At 40.8% G+C, this 22068-nt stretch overlaps 1 protein-coding gene across 1 annotated transcript in view; it reads left to right on the top strand.

The window, feature by feature from the left end:
• LOC126254978 (carnitine O-palmitoyltransferase 1, liver isoform-like) overlaps positions 1-22068 on the top strand; it is a 159988-nt gene that overhangs the window by 100536 nt on the left and 37384 nt on the right. The window contains exon 3 of the mRNA XM_049955355.1: positions 3079-3215. Within this exon, the coding sequence (XP_049811312.1) occupies positions 3079-3215 (137 nt within the window). The remainder of the gene's footprint in view (positions 1-3078; positions 3216-22068) is intronic.

Raw genomic sequence — 22068 nt, 5'->3', positions numbered from 1 at the left:
ATAATGGATCAAATCAAAATATCCTATTACCTAACGATTCAATAAGGTGTCATGCTGTCATCGTCCAGTGTGTTTTGTGAAGAGGAAATGATGATCTGATGCTTAACTGAAAATACTGATAATTTAAATTAAACTACATCTTTTAAACAAATAAAGTTAGAGTTGATATTTACAACCTTTGTCATTTTAATGATGCGCTTCTATATGAAATGTCGATCGTGAAGATCGACCAAAGCGTTCTGATTTTAGCCTTCAGGTCTTTGTTACAAAACTTGTGAATTTCACTTTAACAGTAAATCCTAAACTATTATAGATATGATCAATATTTAAGTTTTATTGCGATCACCATGAAAATTTATAGAGGATGGTAGATTAAAATTACTGTGGCTTCATTCCCTGAATTAATACAGAATTAAATAGTTTTCTTATATGTTTCCCTTTATGGCCGATCTTAGGTCCGTCATATTTAACACTGCTGCATCTCCCTGGCCACAAACGGCTTCTGCGGGATTTCCCTATGACGTAGGTTCTGGTCTGTCTCACTCGCACACTACAGCGCTTAGGCCTCATTCAGCATAATAGTCGCCTGTGAATTTCCCCATCTCGAGGCGATTCTGCGCTCTTTGTGGCACACAGTCCTGGACGACAGGGTTCGTACTGAAGGCTGACTCTTCCGCCCATAGATTTAAATGAGAGCGGAATGCTCGTTAACTCACAAAGAGGAGGAGGAGGAGACTAGTGTTTAACGTCCCGTCGACAACGAGGTCATTAGAGACGGAGCGCAAGCTCGGGTAAGGGAAGGACGGGGAAGGAAATCGGCCGTGCCCTTTCAAAGGAACCATCCCGGCATTTGCCTGAGATGATTTAGGGAAATCACGGAAAACCTAAATCAGGATGGCTGGAGACGGGATTGAACCGTCGTCCTCCCGAATGCGAGTCCAGTGTGCTAACCACTGCGCCACCTCGCTCGGTCGTTAACTCACAGTGAGATGTATCAGTCTGCCTTTAACTTGACGCTGACGCTGAAAAGACGAGCGTATCCTTGGCTCGAGGTGGTGCAGTTTAGACAAAATTTGTCATTCCTGCGGTTCCTGTAAAAGAGAAGATGATATATTACCACTCTTGTTGATTGGTCCTAGCTGGTGTAAACCTGAAAAAGAGAAAGACACACTCTGTCGAGGGATTAGTAAAACTTAATCCCTCAACAGGTCAGGCCAACGCGTGGTTGGCCTGTGATGTGGTTGTTGGCCCAGTCCACGGATGAGCCGGTTGCGGGAGCGTCTCGTTTTCTCGTAGAACTTCCTGGCGATGGCGCGGAACCTGTCACGGAGAGGCAGGATCTCGGTGTCCTCGTGGAGTTGGTGCGTCGAGAAGCGCCTCGGAAGATGCATAGCAGTCTTCAGGGCGCGGTTCTGTGTCCGCTGCAGAGTCACAATGTGAGCATCTGCGGCTTTCCCCCAGACCACGGCCGCATACTCCAACAGTGGGCGAAACAATGTTAGCTAAAGCTTGATAGCGTGTTGCGGTGGCACTGCCTTTAACTTAGCCATCACATCTCATTTATGTGAAGATTCATTGGGAACAACACGTGACTCCGATTCCATGTTATCTGTAGGTGCCCTCTCCCCAGTAGGATTACTGTAGTAGGTAACTGACACGCTAGTCGTCGAACTGGCGTCCAGTCGAAGGACTTGCACCAGACCGTTGAGCCACACGGATTGTCATTATTATTATTATTATTATTATTATTCTCGAATACCTTGATCGCCTCTAGTGGATTTAATAACAAAATTATATAAAAAATGCGATGAAGACATTTGTGAATAAAAGAATATACGAATACAGAAAATTTGCAAAAGAGACTACTAGAAAATATTCCTGCGATGTAATCTTGAATCCAACCGAAAGCTTTTATGAGAACGGAGACGTTATTAAAGGTAGATTTTCGACACTGGAATAACCGAGCAAAGCTGTTGAGTGTTATGACATCGGATTCTCATGCAGCGGAGGCTGAATTCAGATCGCAGGCCGATAATTTTGATTTAGGCCTTTTTTAATGCGTCTACGTTGATGCTGGGCAAGGGCGATACCAAACCTGTTCTCTTAACGGCCTACTTATCGCTAGGACTAAAAAGGCTGGCGAGCAGGTAGGGAGCAAGCAAAACAGGAAAAGTGACGCGTTTGTTGTCATGCTTATTCAATCTACGTCAGAGCGGTTGCAGGCTCGGTAAAGGTTAACTCCAGGTAATGTTGCTGGATGAAAGCTTTATATCTTATGAAACGGCTGAAAAAGTTGAAAGAACAAGTTTTTACTAAGGTGTCTATCACCGTTGAGCGTGTGATTACCTATCATCCAGAAGGCATAAATACCTGATGCTGTTAAGCGTGGAAGCGGATAAACATCAATCGTCTTCGCTCCACCGTGAATGCAGACGAGCAAACTGACACCTCTTGTTTCAGACCTTCACAGTGGTCGTAGCAAAAGATATTTACATGGAGCACAACCATGAGATCATGAGGCACACGCACTGGCTTGTACGGTTATGTCGGAATATTCTCTCTGGTACCTCAAGCCTTATGATGTTCAGGGAGTATAAAATGGAAACTTGTGAAATGTTAACCAGAAAATGCGTGTATTTGCAGGCATTAGTTACAATGTTAACAGTTCTTTCACATTTCAGGAAACCAGTGCACAAAACCTACATTAATTGAAATATCTGCTATTTGATTTCAATACTATGTCCTTAGTGACCGTAGGTAGTGTTTGGAAATTACAACGTGCTTATTTTAACAAAGCAGGTCGAAACAGTAAGAACATACGAAAAACTTAACAGCTTAAAAATATCGTTTTTTTACAGATGTCATTGCATGCTCGAGAATTGAACTTGTTTTTCTTATGTTTCGACGGTGATGTAATAGTGGTGTAATAGTTATATTTTTATTTTTATTTACTGCGTGGAACTAGAAGTTTGAGCTGAAGGAAGTATGACCGTTGTTTGCAATATCTCAAATTTATATTTGATAAAGAAACTTCCAGTTGATATTTTTCACAAGTTCGTTTCTTTGTCTGGTTTCCAGAACAACCTGAAGTGCAGGATTTATCCCTTTTCCTTACGAAGTGCTGTAGCTGCCTGTGCCGTCACCGTCGCCTTGTATATGTCAGATGTTGGAGTAATACCTCAGATGGTTGATGGAGCAGTCACTCATATTGAAAGGTAATGCCTACATATCTAGCATTAACTGTAGCTGTTAAGTGTTGTGGCACGTTGCATTATTGGAACATATGCTGATGCTACAGTAAAATAAATTCAGCGACAATATAAGTTACATACATCCTTTCTTGATAATAGACAGTACGTATCCGTGGAGACTCTGGGCCAATTCGTTTACATTTGTGACGTCACGTGGGCAGCTCAGTGCCTTATCCATGACACACAGGCTACACCCTCCTTGTCAGTCACGTTATTACTCTTATCAATGATGTCATCAGACTTATCAATGAGGTCGTTACCATCACGCTGCAATTCATGTCCTCCCTCTTCCCCCTCCCCATATCCAGTCACCACGGATATTAAAATGAGGCAGCCAGTCACAATATAGCTGTCAAATTACTTCATTCGAACTGCGTAAAAACGGCGCCAAGTACAAAGATATTTGCCTCTGAATTGCATAAAATGGTGCCATGGTCAAAGATAATTGTTAATAAGCATGTTGATAGATACTTGTCTCTGAATTGCATAAGTTGTCTCCATTCAGCGCGCGCCCACACACACACACACACACACACACACACACACACACACACACACACAGACACACATACACACACACACACACACACACACACACACACATACACACACAAACCTAAATTGTGCTCCATGTTAAAAAAAAGTCGATCTAAAGTTTTTGGGCCTTGTTCAAAAAAGTATGGAACTGAATTTTTTTGGGCTCTTTGCAAAGAAGTGTAAGTACGCCAGCTTCATTATTAATGAAAGACACTAACACACACACTCATTTTACGTTTTTCTACATTTTTCAGCTCTTTAAATAATTTACAATAAAATCAATCATAATCATAATTTTTCAGATCGTAGTAACCCGGAGCCAATGTATTCACCTTATCTGGAATTATAAAAGGTTTATGGTCCTGTGCAGATAAGCCTAGTTCGTGTTGTTTAATAGCAGAAATTACATCGTGCTTTGATTGAATAACATATCCCAGAGTTTTTTTAACTTCCGAATCCAACACACGTTGCCTGTACACATCTACGTTTAACCCATTAATAGGACAGCATTTTACCTACTCGTTCGCTCTGCAATACGCGTCCAGACTCAGCCTCGAGTGCATAAATCTTTGCTTGTATAGTGACGAATTCGGTAATAACTTCACCACTCAGTTCGTCAGTTATTTCCGCATATCTTATGTCCGCAAGTGGAACATACTATCTGTTATTTACAGGGAAAGCCGAAGTATCACACCTTGTACGGATATCATTACTGATATCTTCGTAAATGTTAGGAGTTTTAACGTAATAAATTAAGCTAGTGATGTTTGTGTTGCGTAGTTTTACATGATTTGCCGGTAACTTGATTAATATATACCCGTAACGAAAGTCATTAAGAAGGTTTTCAGAATATACAAAGTAGCAATTCCTAATGCAATGCGCATTTAAAAGAGTACATTAAGCCTGTACAATTCAGTGCCAACTAAATTTTCGTTAAAAAATACACTCCTGTGAAAAATTGGTTTGTAAATTAATGTAGTTGCTCCAATCCACCTTCCCAGCTGTAGCTATTGTTGTGTCCTGCATGATTTGCACATTTTGCATGGTTTTTCTACAGAAATTTTTATTTCTCAGTTTGAAAAAAGTTTGTTCGAAGTCATTGTTTGCTTTCATATGTTTTTGTGCATTAATCTCAATGTAAGACTTGCTTCAAGGAGCTTATCTGAATGATAAAATTCTGTGAATACATTTAAAACTAATTTATCTTGAATACATTGTTTCACATTTTTGTAGTGAATAACAAAGTTTCCCTTATCATACAAGGTCGAAATTAATTCATGGGTTTGGATGCTACTGCTGACGTTTATCTCGACGTAAAGGTACTCTCAAAGAAAGTTGTGAATATTCTCTGCTAATTCGAGCCACTTCTAAAATGTACCCTATGTCAGAATCGTCTGGTATGTTTTTCCACATCAAAAGTTTCAACACTCTCTGGAGAAATCCATACAGTATTGGACACTGAAAGATACTGTAACATAGTCCAGCTGTAATGGCTACTCATATGTTGATATATAAAGTAAGACTCACCAATTTTATCATCATAACTAGCCGTGAATCTGTTTTTGGAAACAGCATGTCTGGAAGAACAATGGACAATACCATCTCTTATGCCTCTTTTATCAGAGTGGTGTTGTGCGATATAGGTAATAAGCTGCAATTCTACTTTAGCAATTTGCAACAGAGCATCCAATGACAAGCCAGGTGCAGCAATGTAATGCACATGATCTAAATCATAGTTTTAAAGACATAGACTGTAAAAGTTTTTTAACACATCAGCAAGACGTAGCACGTTGGTTTTCAAATATAAGACAGCATAGTTTTCAGGTGTTGTAGACTTGAATGCATTCCGCATATTGCGTCTTAGCTACTCGTCTCCTGTTATCTTTTCTCCTGCTAATAAGCTTTTCAGTTGAAACTAATTAATTTTCCAGTGAAACCGATTCATTACTCATATTGTCATATAGATAAATACCCTTCTGATTAACTAGATTAAAGAGTAGATTATCAGAGAAACATGTCCTCATTATCTTGAGTTCATCTGATTTCAGGTACGTTGCTCATTTTTGAATGAGCACATAAAAAACTCAGTGAACTGATAATTCTAAATTTAAAATTACAGTGCCTCTCTTGGTGCAGTACTGCAGTACCCTTAACAAATGATTTATATTTGTCCCTATTCTATGCCGCAGGGGAACACAAACATGATTTAACTTCTTTGTCACCATACGTTGTCGTTTGTTCACATATGTTTATGATGAAGGAATGTCTGTCATAATTCTTCAGATTTTGGAATGTGACTAGAACTGTATAGAGATATCTGTAGAGTACATTACACCTGGCATGTGCTATACCTCGATATGCACCAGTGAAATGGCAGTGGTCCCTACTTTTAATATCTCCTTCTTTAAATGGTTCCTGGCAAATATGTTGGCAAAAAAACTGCTGAGTAAAACGCTAATTCCTCTTTAGGACCTACTTCCATCTTCTTATTTTGCAATGAAAACTCTTTCGCGTTCTCAGCTATTGAATACAGTTGTTCAGTAAACAATGTCATGCAACCGCAACCTCTAAACGATTTAAACTCTGAATACTACAGTTGTAACAGGCTATAGTTAAACGTATTTCATCAGAACATGAGCCACAGTTACTAGTATGACTGCAAGTAGTAACTTGTTCTAATATACATCTGTATCAGCATAAATTACAAAAGACAACTTTTGTAATAGGACAACTTTTTGTAATAGGAATCTGCAACATCAACAGATTTGTGTGTTTCATGCAATAGTGCATTGTAACATAAAGTGGTATAACTTGAAATTTTTTCTCATCCCTCTTGTCATTTACAAACCATCCAACTATAATCTGAATGATGGTTGCTGTAGACATTAACAGAGACATATTCATTCTGCTTTTCGAAAATGTGAACTTGTTCCAGTTCTAGAGGGAACGGTGTTTTAACAGAGTTTAATTTGTTTAGATGTGGCCAATATTTCGCTTCAAGGCCTACATGGTTATTTACAGAATATAAAACTTCTAGAATTGACCATATAAAACAAGCACTGTGTTTTGAGCTGACATTTATTACTGCATGTTTATCTGCTGTGACCTTGTGCAGTTTTTTTTGTACAGCTTTGCATAAAAAAGTTTACATTAACATGCAGCTGAGCTATTTCTTTCAACGCTAATACGCTTCTCGAAAAGTCGCAAGTTTCTTCAACAGCTTGTCAGTAACTTTAGTAGAGTACCAACCATCTGCAATTTGGATGGCATTAAGCACACATTCTTTGTATTGAGATATGATTGTTTTTCTTCGCCTGATTTGGAAAACAGAAACTTGCATTCTAGCAAAAATTTGATTTTAAGATGTTCGTTAAGTAGATGGACTCTGTTCTGAAAAATGTAATAACAGGCATGCAAGAAACGTCTAGGCTCTTTAAAGCTACCAATATTAGCTATCAGACCAGTACATATTCTACTTCTACATACTTCTACATAGATACTCCGCAAGCCACAGTACGGTGCATGGCGGAGGGTACCCTATACCACTATTAGTCATTTCTCTTCCTGTTCCACTCGCAAAAAGAGTTAGGGAAAAACTACTATCTATATGCCTCCGTGTGGGCCCTAATTCCTCGTATCTTATCTTCATGGTCCTTACGCGCATCGTATGTGAGAATAATTCGGCAAACAGCTTCAAACGCCGGTTCTCTAAAGTTTTCTCAATAGCGTTCCTCGAAAAGAACGTCGCCTTTCCTCCAGAGATTGCCACTTGATTTCCCGAAGTATCTCCGTACCACTTAAGTGTTGTTCGAACCTACCGATAACAAATATAGCAGCCCGCATCTGAACTGCTTCGATGTCCTGCTTCAGTCCGACCTGGTACGGATCCCAAACACTGGAGCAGAATTCAAGAATAAGTCACACCAGTGTCATATATGCGGTCTCCTTTACACCACACTTTCCTAAAATTCTTCCAGTAAACTGAAGTCGACCATTCGCCTTCCCTACCACAGTCCTCTCACATGCTCGTTCCTTTTCTTATTGAAATATGGACTCAATAGCGAGCCATGCAAGATCATTGATTGCATCTAAATTTGTTTAGGCGTTGGTTCATCCATTAGTACGAACCTGATACAAATACAATAATGTTACTGGGTTAGTTTAAAAGTCGATAATAATGTGCATGATGTTCTGCCTACCGAGAAACCTGTCCATCAGTGGTCTCCGTTAGTCTTCTCCTTCGGCCGGGTACTGGACAACAGCCACTGCTGATCTCCAACTGCTGTACCGATCGAGTGCTAGACGTCAACCGCTGTTGCAGATTCTGCAATATCGGATAAGAAAACAGCATCTTTGAGTTACAGAAATTAGGCTGATTTGGGAAAGACATCATAGTAGCATTTATAAATATGGCAATGTCTGAATGGACTGGAAACTGTCAAAAGGAACGCAACTCTGAAACATGCATAACAAATTCCCATCAACAGAAATGTATCGCGAAGAAGCAGAATCAGTAGTTGAAAGATGAAAGATTTACATTTTCTCTTTTTGTAGAGGATTGCCACACGAGTTGTATTTCGTTGTGAACGTATCTATTTTTCTGTGGACTACAGTCACTGCTTTCTCCAGCTGCCTGCAGAAACTGCAGCACTCAGTGGAAAAAAAAGTAAAAACATCGATAAGTTACAGCAAGTAATCAATAGGTGCAAGATGTAACATTGTTAATACTAATGTATACGTCATATTAATATTTTTTTGGAGATTTGCACACGTGTACACGTGTCCTTGAAAGAAAAAGCATTGGACAAGGATGTTGGCTATAAGGGCACATCAGTACCTAGCATCAAGTGGTAACTCTGTTTTTATACCCCCCCCCCCCCTTCCTGCTGAGTCAACTGAATAGTTTCGAATACTTCTAAGTACTTCCAAACCTTCTTGCTGAATCAGCAAATGGTGGTGGGAAAGAACCTGAACATGTCCATTGAAGTAATTTTCTTATCTCACGTTAAATGTCTAGTCTCCACGTTCCCACCAGTGCTAGACGTGTTTGAAACTGTTCCAACTGGAAGAAAGGTATATAAGTCCCGTCTTGTTGAAATAGGCATCATATTTAGTTTTTCACATTTCCTTGTTTACGATCTTGAGAACGAATGTCTTCTTCAGGGTATGCATAATCAAGGAAATTAAATCTTAAATGCATGTGTCAAACGTCTGTATTTTAAGTAACAGGAAACATATATGCACATTCAAGGAACACAGATCCAAGTGTTGGTTTATCACCTCTGTCCTGCATGGTTACACTGTGTGTTTCTTTTTACCAATAATTGTAATTTTGTTGTGAAATTAGCTCCTACTCCCTACCTCCCACAGATGAGTCTTGCAAGTTCCAGTAACAGTATCTTATCAATTCCATCTACTTGCGTGCTGCCGACAGGTGACAGCCGTTCGCCGCAGCCTTCGCCGAAGTGAGCTGTCAGAGCGCGTGTGGTACTGTATGCAATAACGTTTGTGTTACAGAAAGCTACTGCAGAGTAAAACGTAACAAACTGGGACTTAACAAAAGGCGATGTCCAAACATTTTCAGAGCATCGACATTCATGTGATAGAGAAAATGTATTACTTGCAAACAAGACAAATTTTAGCACAACATGAGTGAGTGCAGAAATTATATGTAAACATCAACGTAAAACTATCTTATCTAGCAACTCTGGCATCTAAGTGAATGAAATTCGTTTTGCATGGCTATTTGACATTCTCATCCATTCCGTTTCCTTATGGTCTCTGTCTGTGTCTGTGTCCAATCCCAAAGAAAGCAGGTGTTGACAGATGTGAAAATTACCGAACTATCAGTTTAATAAGTCACGGCTGCAAAATACTAACGCGAATTCTTTACAGACGAATGGAAAAACTGGTAGAAGCCGACCTCGGGGAAGATCAGTTTAGATTCCGTAGAAATACTGGAACACATGAGGCAATACTCGCCCTACGACTTATCTTAGAAGGTAGATTAAGAAAGGCAAACATACGTTTCTAGCATTTGTAGACATAGGGAAAGCTTTTGACAATGTTGACTGGAATAGTCTCTTTCAAATTCTGAAGGTGACAGCGGTAAAATACAGGGAGCGGAAGGCTATTTACAATTTGTACAGAAACCAGATGGCAGTTATAAGGGTCGAGGGGCATGAAAGGGAAGCAGTGGTTGGGAAGGGAGTGAGACAGGGTTGTAGCCTCTCCCCGATGTTATTCAATCTGTATATTGAGCAAGCAGTGAAGGAAACAAAATAAAAATTCGGAGTAGGCATTAAAATCCATGGAGAAGAAATAAAAACTTTGAGGTTCGCCGATGACATTGTAATTCTGTCAGAGGCAGCAAAGGACTTGATAGAGCAGTTGAACGGAATGAATAGTGTCTCGAGAGGAGGATATAAGATGAACATCAACAAAAGCAAAACGAGGATAATGGAATGTAGCCGAATTAAGTCGGGAGATGCTGAGGCAATTAGATTAGGAAATGAAACGCTTAAAGTAGTAAATGAGTTTTGCTATATAACTGATGATGGTTGAAGTAGAGAGGATATAAAATGTAGACTGGCAATGGCAAGGAAAGTGTTTCTGAAGAAGAGAAATTTGTTAACATCGAGTGTAGATTGAAGTGTCAGGAGGCGTTTCTGAAAGTATTTGTATGGAGTGTAGCCATGTATGGAAGTGAAACATGGGCGATTAATGGTTTGGATAAGAAGAGAATAGAAGCTTTCGAAATGTGGTGCTACAGAAGAATGCTGAAGATTAGATGGGTAGATCACATAACTAATGAGGAGGTATTGAACAGGATTGAGGAGAAGAGAATTTTGTGGCACAACTTGACTAGAAGAAGGGATCGTTCTGAGGCATCAAGGGATCACCAATTTAGTATTGGAGGACGGCGTGGAGGGTAAAAATAGTAGAGGGAGGCCAAGAGATGAATACACTAAGCAGATTCAGAAGGATGTTGGTTGCAGTAGGTACTGGGAGATGAAGAAGCTTGCACAGGGTAGAGTAGCATTGAGAGCTGCATCAAACCAGTCTCAGGACTGAAGGCCACAACAACAACAACATGGTCTGTGGGAATGCATACCTTGTGGTATTTTTTGACTTCTTGTTCTTTTTAGCAGTTTGTACGAATAAAATACCATGTCATGACCGGTGGAAACTCCAGTATAACGGGGGAGAGAGAATATTGCGTTGTCAGCAGAGAAGCAGTAACTACAGAATCTGATGGTCAAGAGAGCTCAGCGACTTTGAACTGGTCTAGTCATTGGATGTCACCAGAGGAACAAATCTATCAAGGACATCTAAACCCTTCTAAAGCTGCCCAAGTCAAATGTTGGTGATGCGGGTATGAAGTGGAAATGTGAAGGAAAAATCACAGCTAAACCAAGACCAAGCAGAACTCGTGTACTTTTGGAAAGGGACTGTCGAGTACTGAGGAGGACGATCGTAAGGAATTGCATGAAATCATCAGCAGGAATCACCTGGAAGTTCCAAAGTGCCACCAGCAGTAGAGGTAGCACAGTGAATGCGTAACGAGTAAAAACAATGAGGTACAAAAATGGTTCAAATGGCTCTGAGCACTATGAGACTCAACTTCTGAGGTCATCAGTCCCCTAGAACTTAGAACTACATAAACCTAACTAACCTAAGGACATCACACACATCCATGCCCGAGGCAGGATTCGAACCTGCGACCGTAGCGGACTCGCGGTTCCAGACTGTAGCGCCTAGAACCGCACGGCCACTCCGGCCGGCAATGAGGTACATTGGTCGACCAGCTCCTCATAAACCATAAATTTCTCTGGGAAAAGCTAAGTGACACATTAGTTGTTGTAAGGAGTGGTGCCACTAGGCACTGGGTGACTGAAAACTATTGATTTGGAATTGTTAATCACGCTGTAATGGGGATGTTTTTAGTGGTTAAGGTTCGTACACTCATTGATATTAAGAAAACACTAACTGCAGAAGGATATAAACATATTTTACAGATCGTAAGCTACATACAGTATAGGAACATTTCGGAGATGATGGTCGTTTGTATCGTCATGACAATGCACTGTGTCATAATGCAATATCTGTAAGACTATAGTTTGTGGACAATGACATTTCTAAAATGGACTGAACTGCCCGGAGACCTGACCTGAACCCGATGGAACACCTATGGGACGGGATGGAACGTCAAATTTGCTCCAGCCCCAACGTCCATTATCACTACCTTGTATGCCTTCGCGTCTTGAGGAAGAATGGATTGCTTTCCTCTACAGACACTCAGACACCTCGTTGATTGCTTCCCCAGCAGAGTTCAAGCCACGATAAACGGGAAGAGTAGTCACATCCTATACTGATGTCCAGTGTCACAGTTTTGCTGTCACATGGGGGACAATTTGTTACAGTTATGCTGTAACATGACCCAATCTAAAGTGCCAGGCAATAACTTACATGATAATAAAGTTAGAGACTCAGTCGCAGAATGAATGAGAACATCAGTTGAAAGATGCTCGAAAACAGCGTGTGTTCACGGATCTGCAAACATTTTTCATATTGAGCAGCACGCTCTGGTTCTTGAGAACAGATGATAAACTATCGTGTTTGATTTCAGAGTAGAATTGAAAATATAGACCAAATTATTGTGCCAATATCATGTACTTACCTGCCACTTAACAGAGTAGGCATGTAACATACCACTTTGCTGAGTATCTATCTCACTTCCTGAGGAGTGGCATCCACTCGTTTCAGCTGCGTACACCTGTGAGATGCTATGGCTTTACTTATGATGCGTGAGTTAAACATCAGTAATTAATTTTTTTATTCCCAAAATTGTGGCTGACATTCCTTGAATAGGCGTATCATGTAGCAGTCGTGCCTTTGACATCTTGTTCCTTGAAATGAGGAGAGCGGAATGTGATGCTTATGTTGACAGAACAGGACTTGTTGACTAATTTTACAACTTCTTGACTGATCACATTTTTCATCTGTCAGCACAAGTTGGACGTGGTTTCAACTTGTTGACTCAGCATTACGGAGTTTTATAAAAGTATAAATCCCACTGTGCGTAGCTTGTCTTTGTTGCTGAACCACCCTACACAACATCGTTATGATCACCGTAGCGATTGCCGTCATTAAATGCTATCCTCTTTTTGGACACAAAATGTAATTCTGACGGGCACTACATACTACTGCTACTAACAAAATTTATATTTTTCTTATCAGTTACTTGTTATAGTTCAAGACAGCAAATGCTGCAGACTTACAAGAATCTGTGTGAGGGCAGGAGTGCGTATTGCACTGAAAGACTGTCCGTGATAGAGAGCCGCGCGGGGTAGCCGTGCGGTCTCAGGCGCCTTGTTACGGTTCGCGCGGCTGCCCCTGTCGGGGGTTCGAGTCCTCCTTGGGCATGGGTGTGTGAGTTGTCTTTAGCGTAAGTTAGTCTAAGTTAGATTAAGTGGTGTGTAAGCTTAGGGACCGATGACCTCAGCAGTTTGGTCCCACAGGACTTATAACAAATTTCCAAATTTTTTTCGTGATAGAGAAAGGACAGTGTCACCCAATAATGAGCACATGATGCAGCAGTGCTCGCTTCCTGAAGGACTACAAAATATATCTGCTGTCGAGATTCTCAGTCATCAGTGATAGTGAAATTGACTTTTCAACAGCAGCACCATGTGCATAATATATTGTGAAAGAATGAGAAAAATGGACTCAGTTGATTACGAAAATAATCATAGAAACTAATGAAATTTCTTTTGATTTTCATAAGGACCTAGTAAAAAAAACGATTTATATAAAAAAGTCAGTTCCTTTTCATAAAGTATCAAACAGTAGAACTGTAACAGAAGCTAATGATCCCTCTCTAAAAGAAGACTGTTGTGGTTTGGTTTTTAATTCACAGGAATTTTTAGTTCTCACATACAAAGTCATTGGTTCTGGTTACGATCCAAACACTTTATCAGACGTAAACGTGAAAATAATACATTCGCTTAAGAGGGAGTGCTTTACGGATTCCAATTATGAACTTATTTACCACAACGAAGGATTTTCCTTCAGTATAACAAACTGGTTGATTGGTAAATTAAGAATATATTATTCATACAGTTTACAGTTGGTCCTCGAAGGGTAATTCAGTGTCATTTGTATTTTACTAAGGCAGGTACAGTTTTCAAAATTTTATTCTATAATGGAAATATTTGAAATATATACTCAAATTGTAGCAACCCACTATTTGCAATAGATGATATTCTAAAAAATGTTGAGGTTGAAGTAGAATGTGTATTTCGTTTGTACGTTTCCACTGTGTGACAGCATAAGACGACAAATGATTTATACTGAAAGTCAAAGCAAGCATTACAGACAGATAGTGTGTGTGTGCAGAGAGAGAGAGAGAGAGAGAGAAAGAGAAAGAGAGAGGGGGGGGTGGAGAGAGGGGGAGGGGGAGGCAGAGGAGTGTGTGTGAGACAGAGAGAATGAGAGGCGCGTGCAGTGAATTTATTGAGGCAGTGCAGTATTTGACATAAACATTTTTTGTGGTGTGTAAACTTCGCTGAATATGATGATGATGAGGCAGATGCGGAAATGTTGTATGTAATTTTTGATGCTGTGTGCACACACTTGAGATGAAATTTAATTAGTGTTTTACAGAGACAAAGAGATGAAATACAGAGCCCTGTGTGTGTGTGTGTGTGTGTGTGTGTGTGTGTGTGTGTGTGTGTGTGATGAATGACACCAATTAACGCAACTCAGGGGCAAATATATTTGAATGTGATGCTATTTTTATGCAATTCAAGTGAAGCTTACGTAAGGTTTTGAACTTGGTGTGATTTTTACTCAATTCAAGCGAATCATACGTAACTTGACAGCTGCAATGTGACTGGCTGTCTCATTTTAATACCCGCTAAAACCCGCAACAGTACTATGGTGTGATAGGGTGGAGAGGGGAGGGAGTGTGGGAGGGGGACGCGAGACCGTGGCTTGCCACATGATGATGATGATATTGATGCCATTGATAAGAATGACGACATCATTGCCAAGGGCGATGGCGTCACTGAAGAAGAGGGCGTTGCTTGTGACATCATGGGTAGGGCACTGACCTGTTCATGTGTTCTCACAAATGTAAACAAAGTGGGCCAGAATCCCTACGAATATTATGTTATAGTATACTTTGACAATTAAACTAATCATATTGTGAGAAACTGATGCTAAGTTACAAAAAATTGTTCGCGTTTCATATTCTGGTGAAGAACATTGAGGTATTCAGTTCCATCATAGCTCATATAGTATAATTACGAAAAATATTTAGAGATTAACACATTTGTAGACACCACTCATACAGGTACTCTATCAAACATGACATTCAACGTCCCATTACAGCTCTAAAGGGTACTGCCGTATGGTGTCTTTATGGCAAACTTGCGACATTCTCAGCTAGGCTTTATTTCACCTAGACACGTGGCACACTGCTTGAGACTCTGGACTTGTATTTGGTAGGGGCGGAGTCTTAAGCCTTGCCCAGAGATTCGCATTAAAGGAATCCTGAGATGATCTCTTCAAACATATTTTGACAACGTTCTGCCCGTGTTACGCTTCTAATGTCCTCGATATCGGTGGGACGTCAAACTCCAGTATTTCTTTATTCCTTTTCAGCTTTGTGCCATGGAGGTGGAAAATAAATAATATTTCGAAATGTAGAATCACTTCCATATTCTCAGTACATAGATGAAGTTCCCAAATCTCGAAAATGTTACGGAACATACATTTCGTACTGCGTATCATTCTAATATTTGCGAATGTGATGGTTATACATATTTATTTAAATACAGCTACTCATTCGTTAAACTATTTCAATAAATGTAAACTCCAGACAGACAAAACGAAGCAGAAAGAGAAGTACAAGAGATATTTCATAATGGAATGTTTGCTGTTTAACAGGGGCCTCCGTGGTTGAGAAAATACCGACGGAGTAAATTACTTATAATGAGGCGTTTGCTCCACTCGAGGGCTACAGAGATAATCGATTTATTCACTTCTTCACAGTCAGTAAGCACTCAAAGTAAGAATGTAGGGAGATGAAAACATAAGGAAGAAACCGAGTTTAACTTCCCATCTATATCAAGGTCATTGGAGACGGATGTGGACAATGACGAGGAAAATTGGCTGTGTTCTTTCAAAGCCACAGCATCTCACAATACGCCAGTTGTGATTTAGAAAACCAGATGTAACCTACTTTTCGATGGTTGGACGGCGATTCGAATTTCTTTCATCTCGAATATGAGTCCAATCTCTTAATCGTTTGTCGATAGGAAAGGTCTATACACGGCAATAAGGCTAGCGGTTCTAGGCGCTCAGTCCGGAACCGCGAGACTGCTACGGTCGCAGGTTCGAATCCTGCCTCGGGCATGGATGTGTGTGATGTCCTTAGGTTAGTTAGGTTTAAGTAGTTCTAAGTTCTAGGGGACTGATGACCACAGATGTTAAGTCCCATAGTGCTCAGAGCCATTTGAACCACGGCAATAAGGAGTTAAAGGTGGCTTTGTAGTAACACTTCAGTTGTTCTTCTTAAATTCTGAGTAATTTGTGAAGAAAATCGAAGTACAGAATATATGTGACATAAAAATTGTAAGATCAAGATGCACAGAAGACAGTGCTGACAAGATTAAGGTCAGAAATACTTAAATTTAGTGACTAATGAACAAAGCTCTAATTAAATTTATTAATAAACGGAAAACTCTACCTTATGACAACCTCTGAAAATGAAACGTAGTATCCGGGTGCGGGGGATAACTGAAACGATGTGTGTGTGTAAGTCCCATTGTTCTATACTGGGTAAGGCCGTAGTGGAAGCGGCTGACAGTGGTTCCCGACGTACCTTGTCCTTTGTGTATAATTACGCACTATATCGGGTGTCTTTTCTATGGATCATCGGGGAATTTTCTCTGGTCCTTCGGCAGATATTTGCAGTTTTATTTCTGCCACGTGCAGCTGATGTCAGCCCAATCAAGCACTGCCCATCACGTCCGTCATACGGCGCCCTGCGTCGACGGAATGCGTCATTATGTACCTGACTGCAAACGAAATGATTTTTAAATCGGAATTTTACTTGGCCATTCGGTAGAGCGAAAACGGTTAGTCTAGTGCGATATTCGTTTTACTGATATACAGTAACAGAGACAGCAAAACACGAAGAGCAATCAGTACTTCAGCAGCGGCTGAACGGCGCACTTATACATGGCGGTGGCAGTCATTGCAAGCTAGGGAGGTGCCGTCGCTGCAGCAGTTCTCGTTATTCCTGTTAATACACATAGACAAAACGAATAACGTACTACATTAATTTGGGACCGCTCTGTCTAATGGGAGCGTAAAATTCTACTTTAAAAATCATTTTGTTTGAAGTGGGAAACAAACCGACGCTTCCCATCGACGCTGGGCGCCGCCTCAGAGCCGTGATTAGCAGTATTTGTTTGGGCTGACTCCAGTTACACGTTGCAGAAATAAAACTGCAAATATCTACCGAAACACCACAGAAAATGCGCCTGAAGACCCATTGGTGAGACACCCGGTATATAAGTACGACGACATAAAATCGAGTGCAGCAATACGTTTCTTTCGAAACTGAAGATGGAAACGAAATGAAAAGAATGTCCGAAACCAGAAGGCAGTACACGGTCTCCACCCACTGGAAGGTACCGTGGAGATTTTCCGGCTTAACTCCGTGTTCCGACGACGTCTTGTTTTGCGGAATATGAGGCTCCATACGGAGATCTAGAACTGAGCTCAGTCACTCGCAATGGCATCAACATCAGAGGCCGCACGGTGACACCTCGTCCATGCTGCTAGTACTAATGACAACACTATTTACCTTCGACAAAATTGCACCTATCCAGCTAAATACTGAAGTTTGCAGCAGAAACTCATTTTAATTACCTTCGTTTCGAATTGACAACCAATTCAGAAAATGAACAAATAACCTGCTAATGATTCAAAGGAGGAATCCTATGACAAAAGCACACATATAAATATCAGTACAACAACTGAAGATTGTGTGTTACATATTGGTGGTATGAGCTAATACGTAATTACAGCTGCCATCACAGCTTTACGATTTCTTTCGGACTTAGGACTGTCTCTGTCAGAAAGAATTCCTCCTATTAATCCTGCCCAAACAAGTTAACATTGTTTCCTAAACTCGATAGGGATCGTCAAAGTTAAAGAAAGACGAAGAAGGCCTATTTTGTATTAATGCCAAAAATGAATTCAAAGATGATAAAAACTGGAAAGGTACAAAGAAAAATTTGAAAACCGGTTTTCAACACTGCATATTTTTAAACACAGTAGGTGTACTTCCTGTAAAGACTGTGAACAAAAAATTTGCCAGTAATAACACGGAAGCAAAGAAACCATGATTCTTCCACGGTCCATACGTAAATGATATAACAAAAAGCGTATTCTGCCAACCACTTTGAGTGATCCTATCAGTATAGATGCTAAGAAACAGAGTTTTTTATTTGTATAATAGCTTCACCGGAGGAAACAAAATGAAGTTTCACTGGTTGAGAGGATATGTGACGTTATTTCAATGATTACAAAATAGAGACAAACTTACAAAGAAGTTGGCAGTGTGTGCCCACTTGTCAGTATGACGTTGCACAGTCTCTTGCGTGAATGCACGCACTGATTGAGTTGGGAAGTGTTTCAAAGCCGTTGAACTCTCTCCTGAGATTATGCTAGCCCACAACTGTTGTTAACTGGTCCTAGATAATATGGATGGTGGCACTGGGGCAGAGTTAACGTTCGAGCTGGTCCCATACTTTTTCTACCGGCGACAGATCTGGGGACCTTGCTGGCCATAGGATCACCGCAACATCATGCTGACAGTTCATAGAGACACGTGGTACGTGTGGACGAACACTGAACAGTTGGAAAATACCACCACGATACTGTCGAACGAGAAGTGATCACGTAAGGACCGAGGATGCCCGTAACATACCGCTGTGCCGTCAGAGCTTCCTTACTCAGTACCAGCCGTCTCCTGGAAGTCATACCCGATGATTCCCCACACCATGACAGCAGGAGTAACACCTATGTGTCTCTCCAAAAATAAGAATAGGACATCTCCTGAGGTCGTCGCCACATTCCCCGACGATGGCCGTCCGGGGCAGTGCAGAACCGTGATTCATCGCGGAACACACCCTCATACATGTAAGGGCAGAACTGTGTATCGTGCTGGCCACAGGACTGCCTCAGCTTCGTGCAGATGTTTCGTAGAGACTTATGCCATATGTAGACAAGCATTGACTTATTGATGAATGACACCATAACAGTGTCACTTGAGAGGCATCATGTGCGGACACAGGATGTCTGTAACATACCATTTTGCCACAAGAGTTATCTCAGTCACTACAGCCCGTGACTTTAAGTCTTACCCAATGTTTCCTCACACCATCAAGCAGAGTAACACTGCCATACCTCTCCAAAACTTAGGAAGAATGGGATATTTCCGTAGGTCACTCCCATATTCTCCGACCGATGGTCAACCAGGGTAGCGCAGAACCGGAATTCATTGCTGAAGACAATGCGATGCTATTCATAAGCAATCCATGCTTCTCGGTCACGGTACCGTTCCAGACGCAGCCATGTGTGTGGTGGCGTTTACGGCAGCCTACACATGTGACAATATTTGCCTAGTCCTGCTGCTAGTAGCCTGCGAACAACAGTGTGGGATGACGCAGAATGTTACAGCGAGTCCGTTACCTGTTCTCGGATGGCAGGAGCAGATGTGAAGTTACGATGTGCTTTGTGCATAACATGGCGGTGATCAGACGTGGCCGACCGGAACCTTGACGACCAGTATGTCTGCCCTCAAGTTCCCATTCAGTCCATCATCGGGCCACTGTCACATTTGAACGTCCCACGATTCGACCAGTCGGCCAAATGGAGACCCACAACGAGGCAGCTATGAAATACTGTCAGGTGCTGATTACCCTATCTCACTCGAATCAGCACCCTGTTCTTCAAAGTGATCATTCAACATCTGATACTGTTCACGTTCCTTTTACACCCTACTAGACTTGCAAGAACACTAAGCACGAACAACGGCATTACGCTCCGGTAGTCTTTCTACCTGTCACAGAGAATTGTAACTTTAGTCATTAACATATCTGCCGTTGATGTGTACGTGCACGATGCTACACTGGCACCTGACCATCTCTTCTGGGTGCTTCACATTTTTGTCAGGCAGTGTATTTACTTTGATAGTCATTCTATGGGTTAAAAATTATTTATTATCGTCCTGTATGCAGAACAAACATCTATTCAATTACAAAAATCCCTTCCCTGAACTGGCGTAAAGTATATGCAGCTCATACTATTTAGATAAGGTTGGTAGATTAGCTTATCGGATTGGAGAACTCTACGTTTTGTGGTGTGGCCAGCCAGAAATATCTCATCAATCTTGAAGTTACGCTCCAAGAGCACAAAGTGAAAAAACTTCCATCTATAGAAAGGTATGGAAAAGAAGAGCATCAACAGACTCTTAATAATGTACGTAACACTTTACTAATTCAGTATCTGTTCCAAAGCTTCGTCACACAGTTCACGATGTAGTAGCTGCAGCTGCCGAATGAGTTTTGACCAAGCTTACATATTGGAATACAGTAGCGTAGAGGCATCATAATTCGTCCCTATACCTATTTTCGCCCCATGGCCTTACTTACCAATAAACTGCTGCAGTCTGGTGGTGACTGTAGGAAATAATAGCACAGTTAGCATTAGTCAGTTTGCTGCAGTATCGTTGACGTCTAGCGACATCTTTGTCAAAGAGGTGATTTTGTTTTGAAACGTACAGTTAGATGCAGCATCATAAGCGTTTCAAACAATTATATTTCAGTATCGAGGTATATAATTTTAGAATGAATTATTACCTATGTATCTACATCTTCATCTACATGAATGCTCTGAAAATCACATGTTAGTGCCTGGCAGAGAGTTTGTCGAACCACCTTCATAATCTATTATCCCACTCTCGAACAGCGCGAGGAAAAAATGAACACATATATCTTTCCGTGCAACCTCTGATTTCCTTTATTTCATCATGATGATCGTTTCTCCCTATGTAGGTCGGCATCAATAAAATATTTTCGCATTCGGAGGAGAAAGATGGTGATTCAAATTTCATAAAAAGATCTCGCCGCAAGGAGAAATGCCTTTGTTTGAATGATGTCCACCTCAAATCCTGTCTCATATCCGTGAGACGGTATGGTCTGTTTTCTCTTTTTTTAATATTTTCTATCAGCTTTATTGTCTTCCCTTTAGTTTTGTTGGAATCGGCAACAATGTTTAAATGAAACATTTAACCTAATTTCCTCCCCTTTCATGGTCCTAATTTCGTCCGGGGAACGAAATTTGGAATGCTTTCGTCTTTGTTACGGGTTAATTATAACCGACTTAATTGATTCATTTTTTGTGCATATTTCGGATGGGAAAACGCGAAGACTGGAAACCTGAAGTAGTGGTTGTGGAAGGGATTTACAAAGGAAAATGTGACGCATTTTTCTCCATTCTAAAAGAAAAACTTGATAAAATTAATCATGACGCAATGAGAACATTCAGCGTAGACGAGACTGGAATTTCTGTTGTCCAGCATAAGTCTAGAAGAGTAATTGCAACCCAGGGCAAAAGTCAAATACAAAAGCTTGCTTCTGCAGAACGTGGAGCAACAATCGCTGTAATCACTTGCATGTCGGCAGGCGGGCAAAATGTTTCACCAATGCTAATTTTCACTCAATAAAGGTGGAGACATGAGCTACTCAATGGTGCACCCCCCGATTCAGTTGATTCCTGCTTAAGTCCGATCGAACCAATGGTCCTCTTTTTACCAAGTGGCTTGAGCACATTATTAACATGACAAAGCCTACAAAAGACAAGCCAGTTGTGCTCTGGGTGAATACTGTTCACATATTCGTAATACAGATGTCATCAATAGAGCTCGTGCAAATGGGATTTCGATATTAATATTCCACGCAACTCCATCAAAAGTTACAAGCATTGAACGTTTCCTCTATGTTCCCACTCAAAACCTATTATGCATCTGCAATTGAAAATTACTTGCAACTCATCCAGATGAAGTGGTCGGGAAGCTCTAAGTAGCTTATCTTTTTCCAGAAGTCTACAGTCGTGCAGCAACAGTACAGAATGCCACGAGTGGTTTTCACAAGACTGGAATTGCTCCATTCAATGCAGATATATATCGGTGCAGATTATC

The sequence above is a fragment of the Schistocerca nitens genome, chromosome 1, assembly GCF_023898315.1.
Source record: "Schistocerca nitens isolate TAMUIC-IGC-003100 chromosome 1, iqSchNite1.1, whole genome shotgun sequence".
Classification (NCBI taxonomy): Eukaryota; Metazoa; Arthropoda; class Insecta; order Orthoptera; family Acrididae; genus Schistocerca; species Schistocerca nitens.
This window is presented reverse-complemented; position numbering and strand designations above follow the sequence as displayed.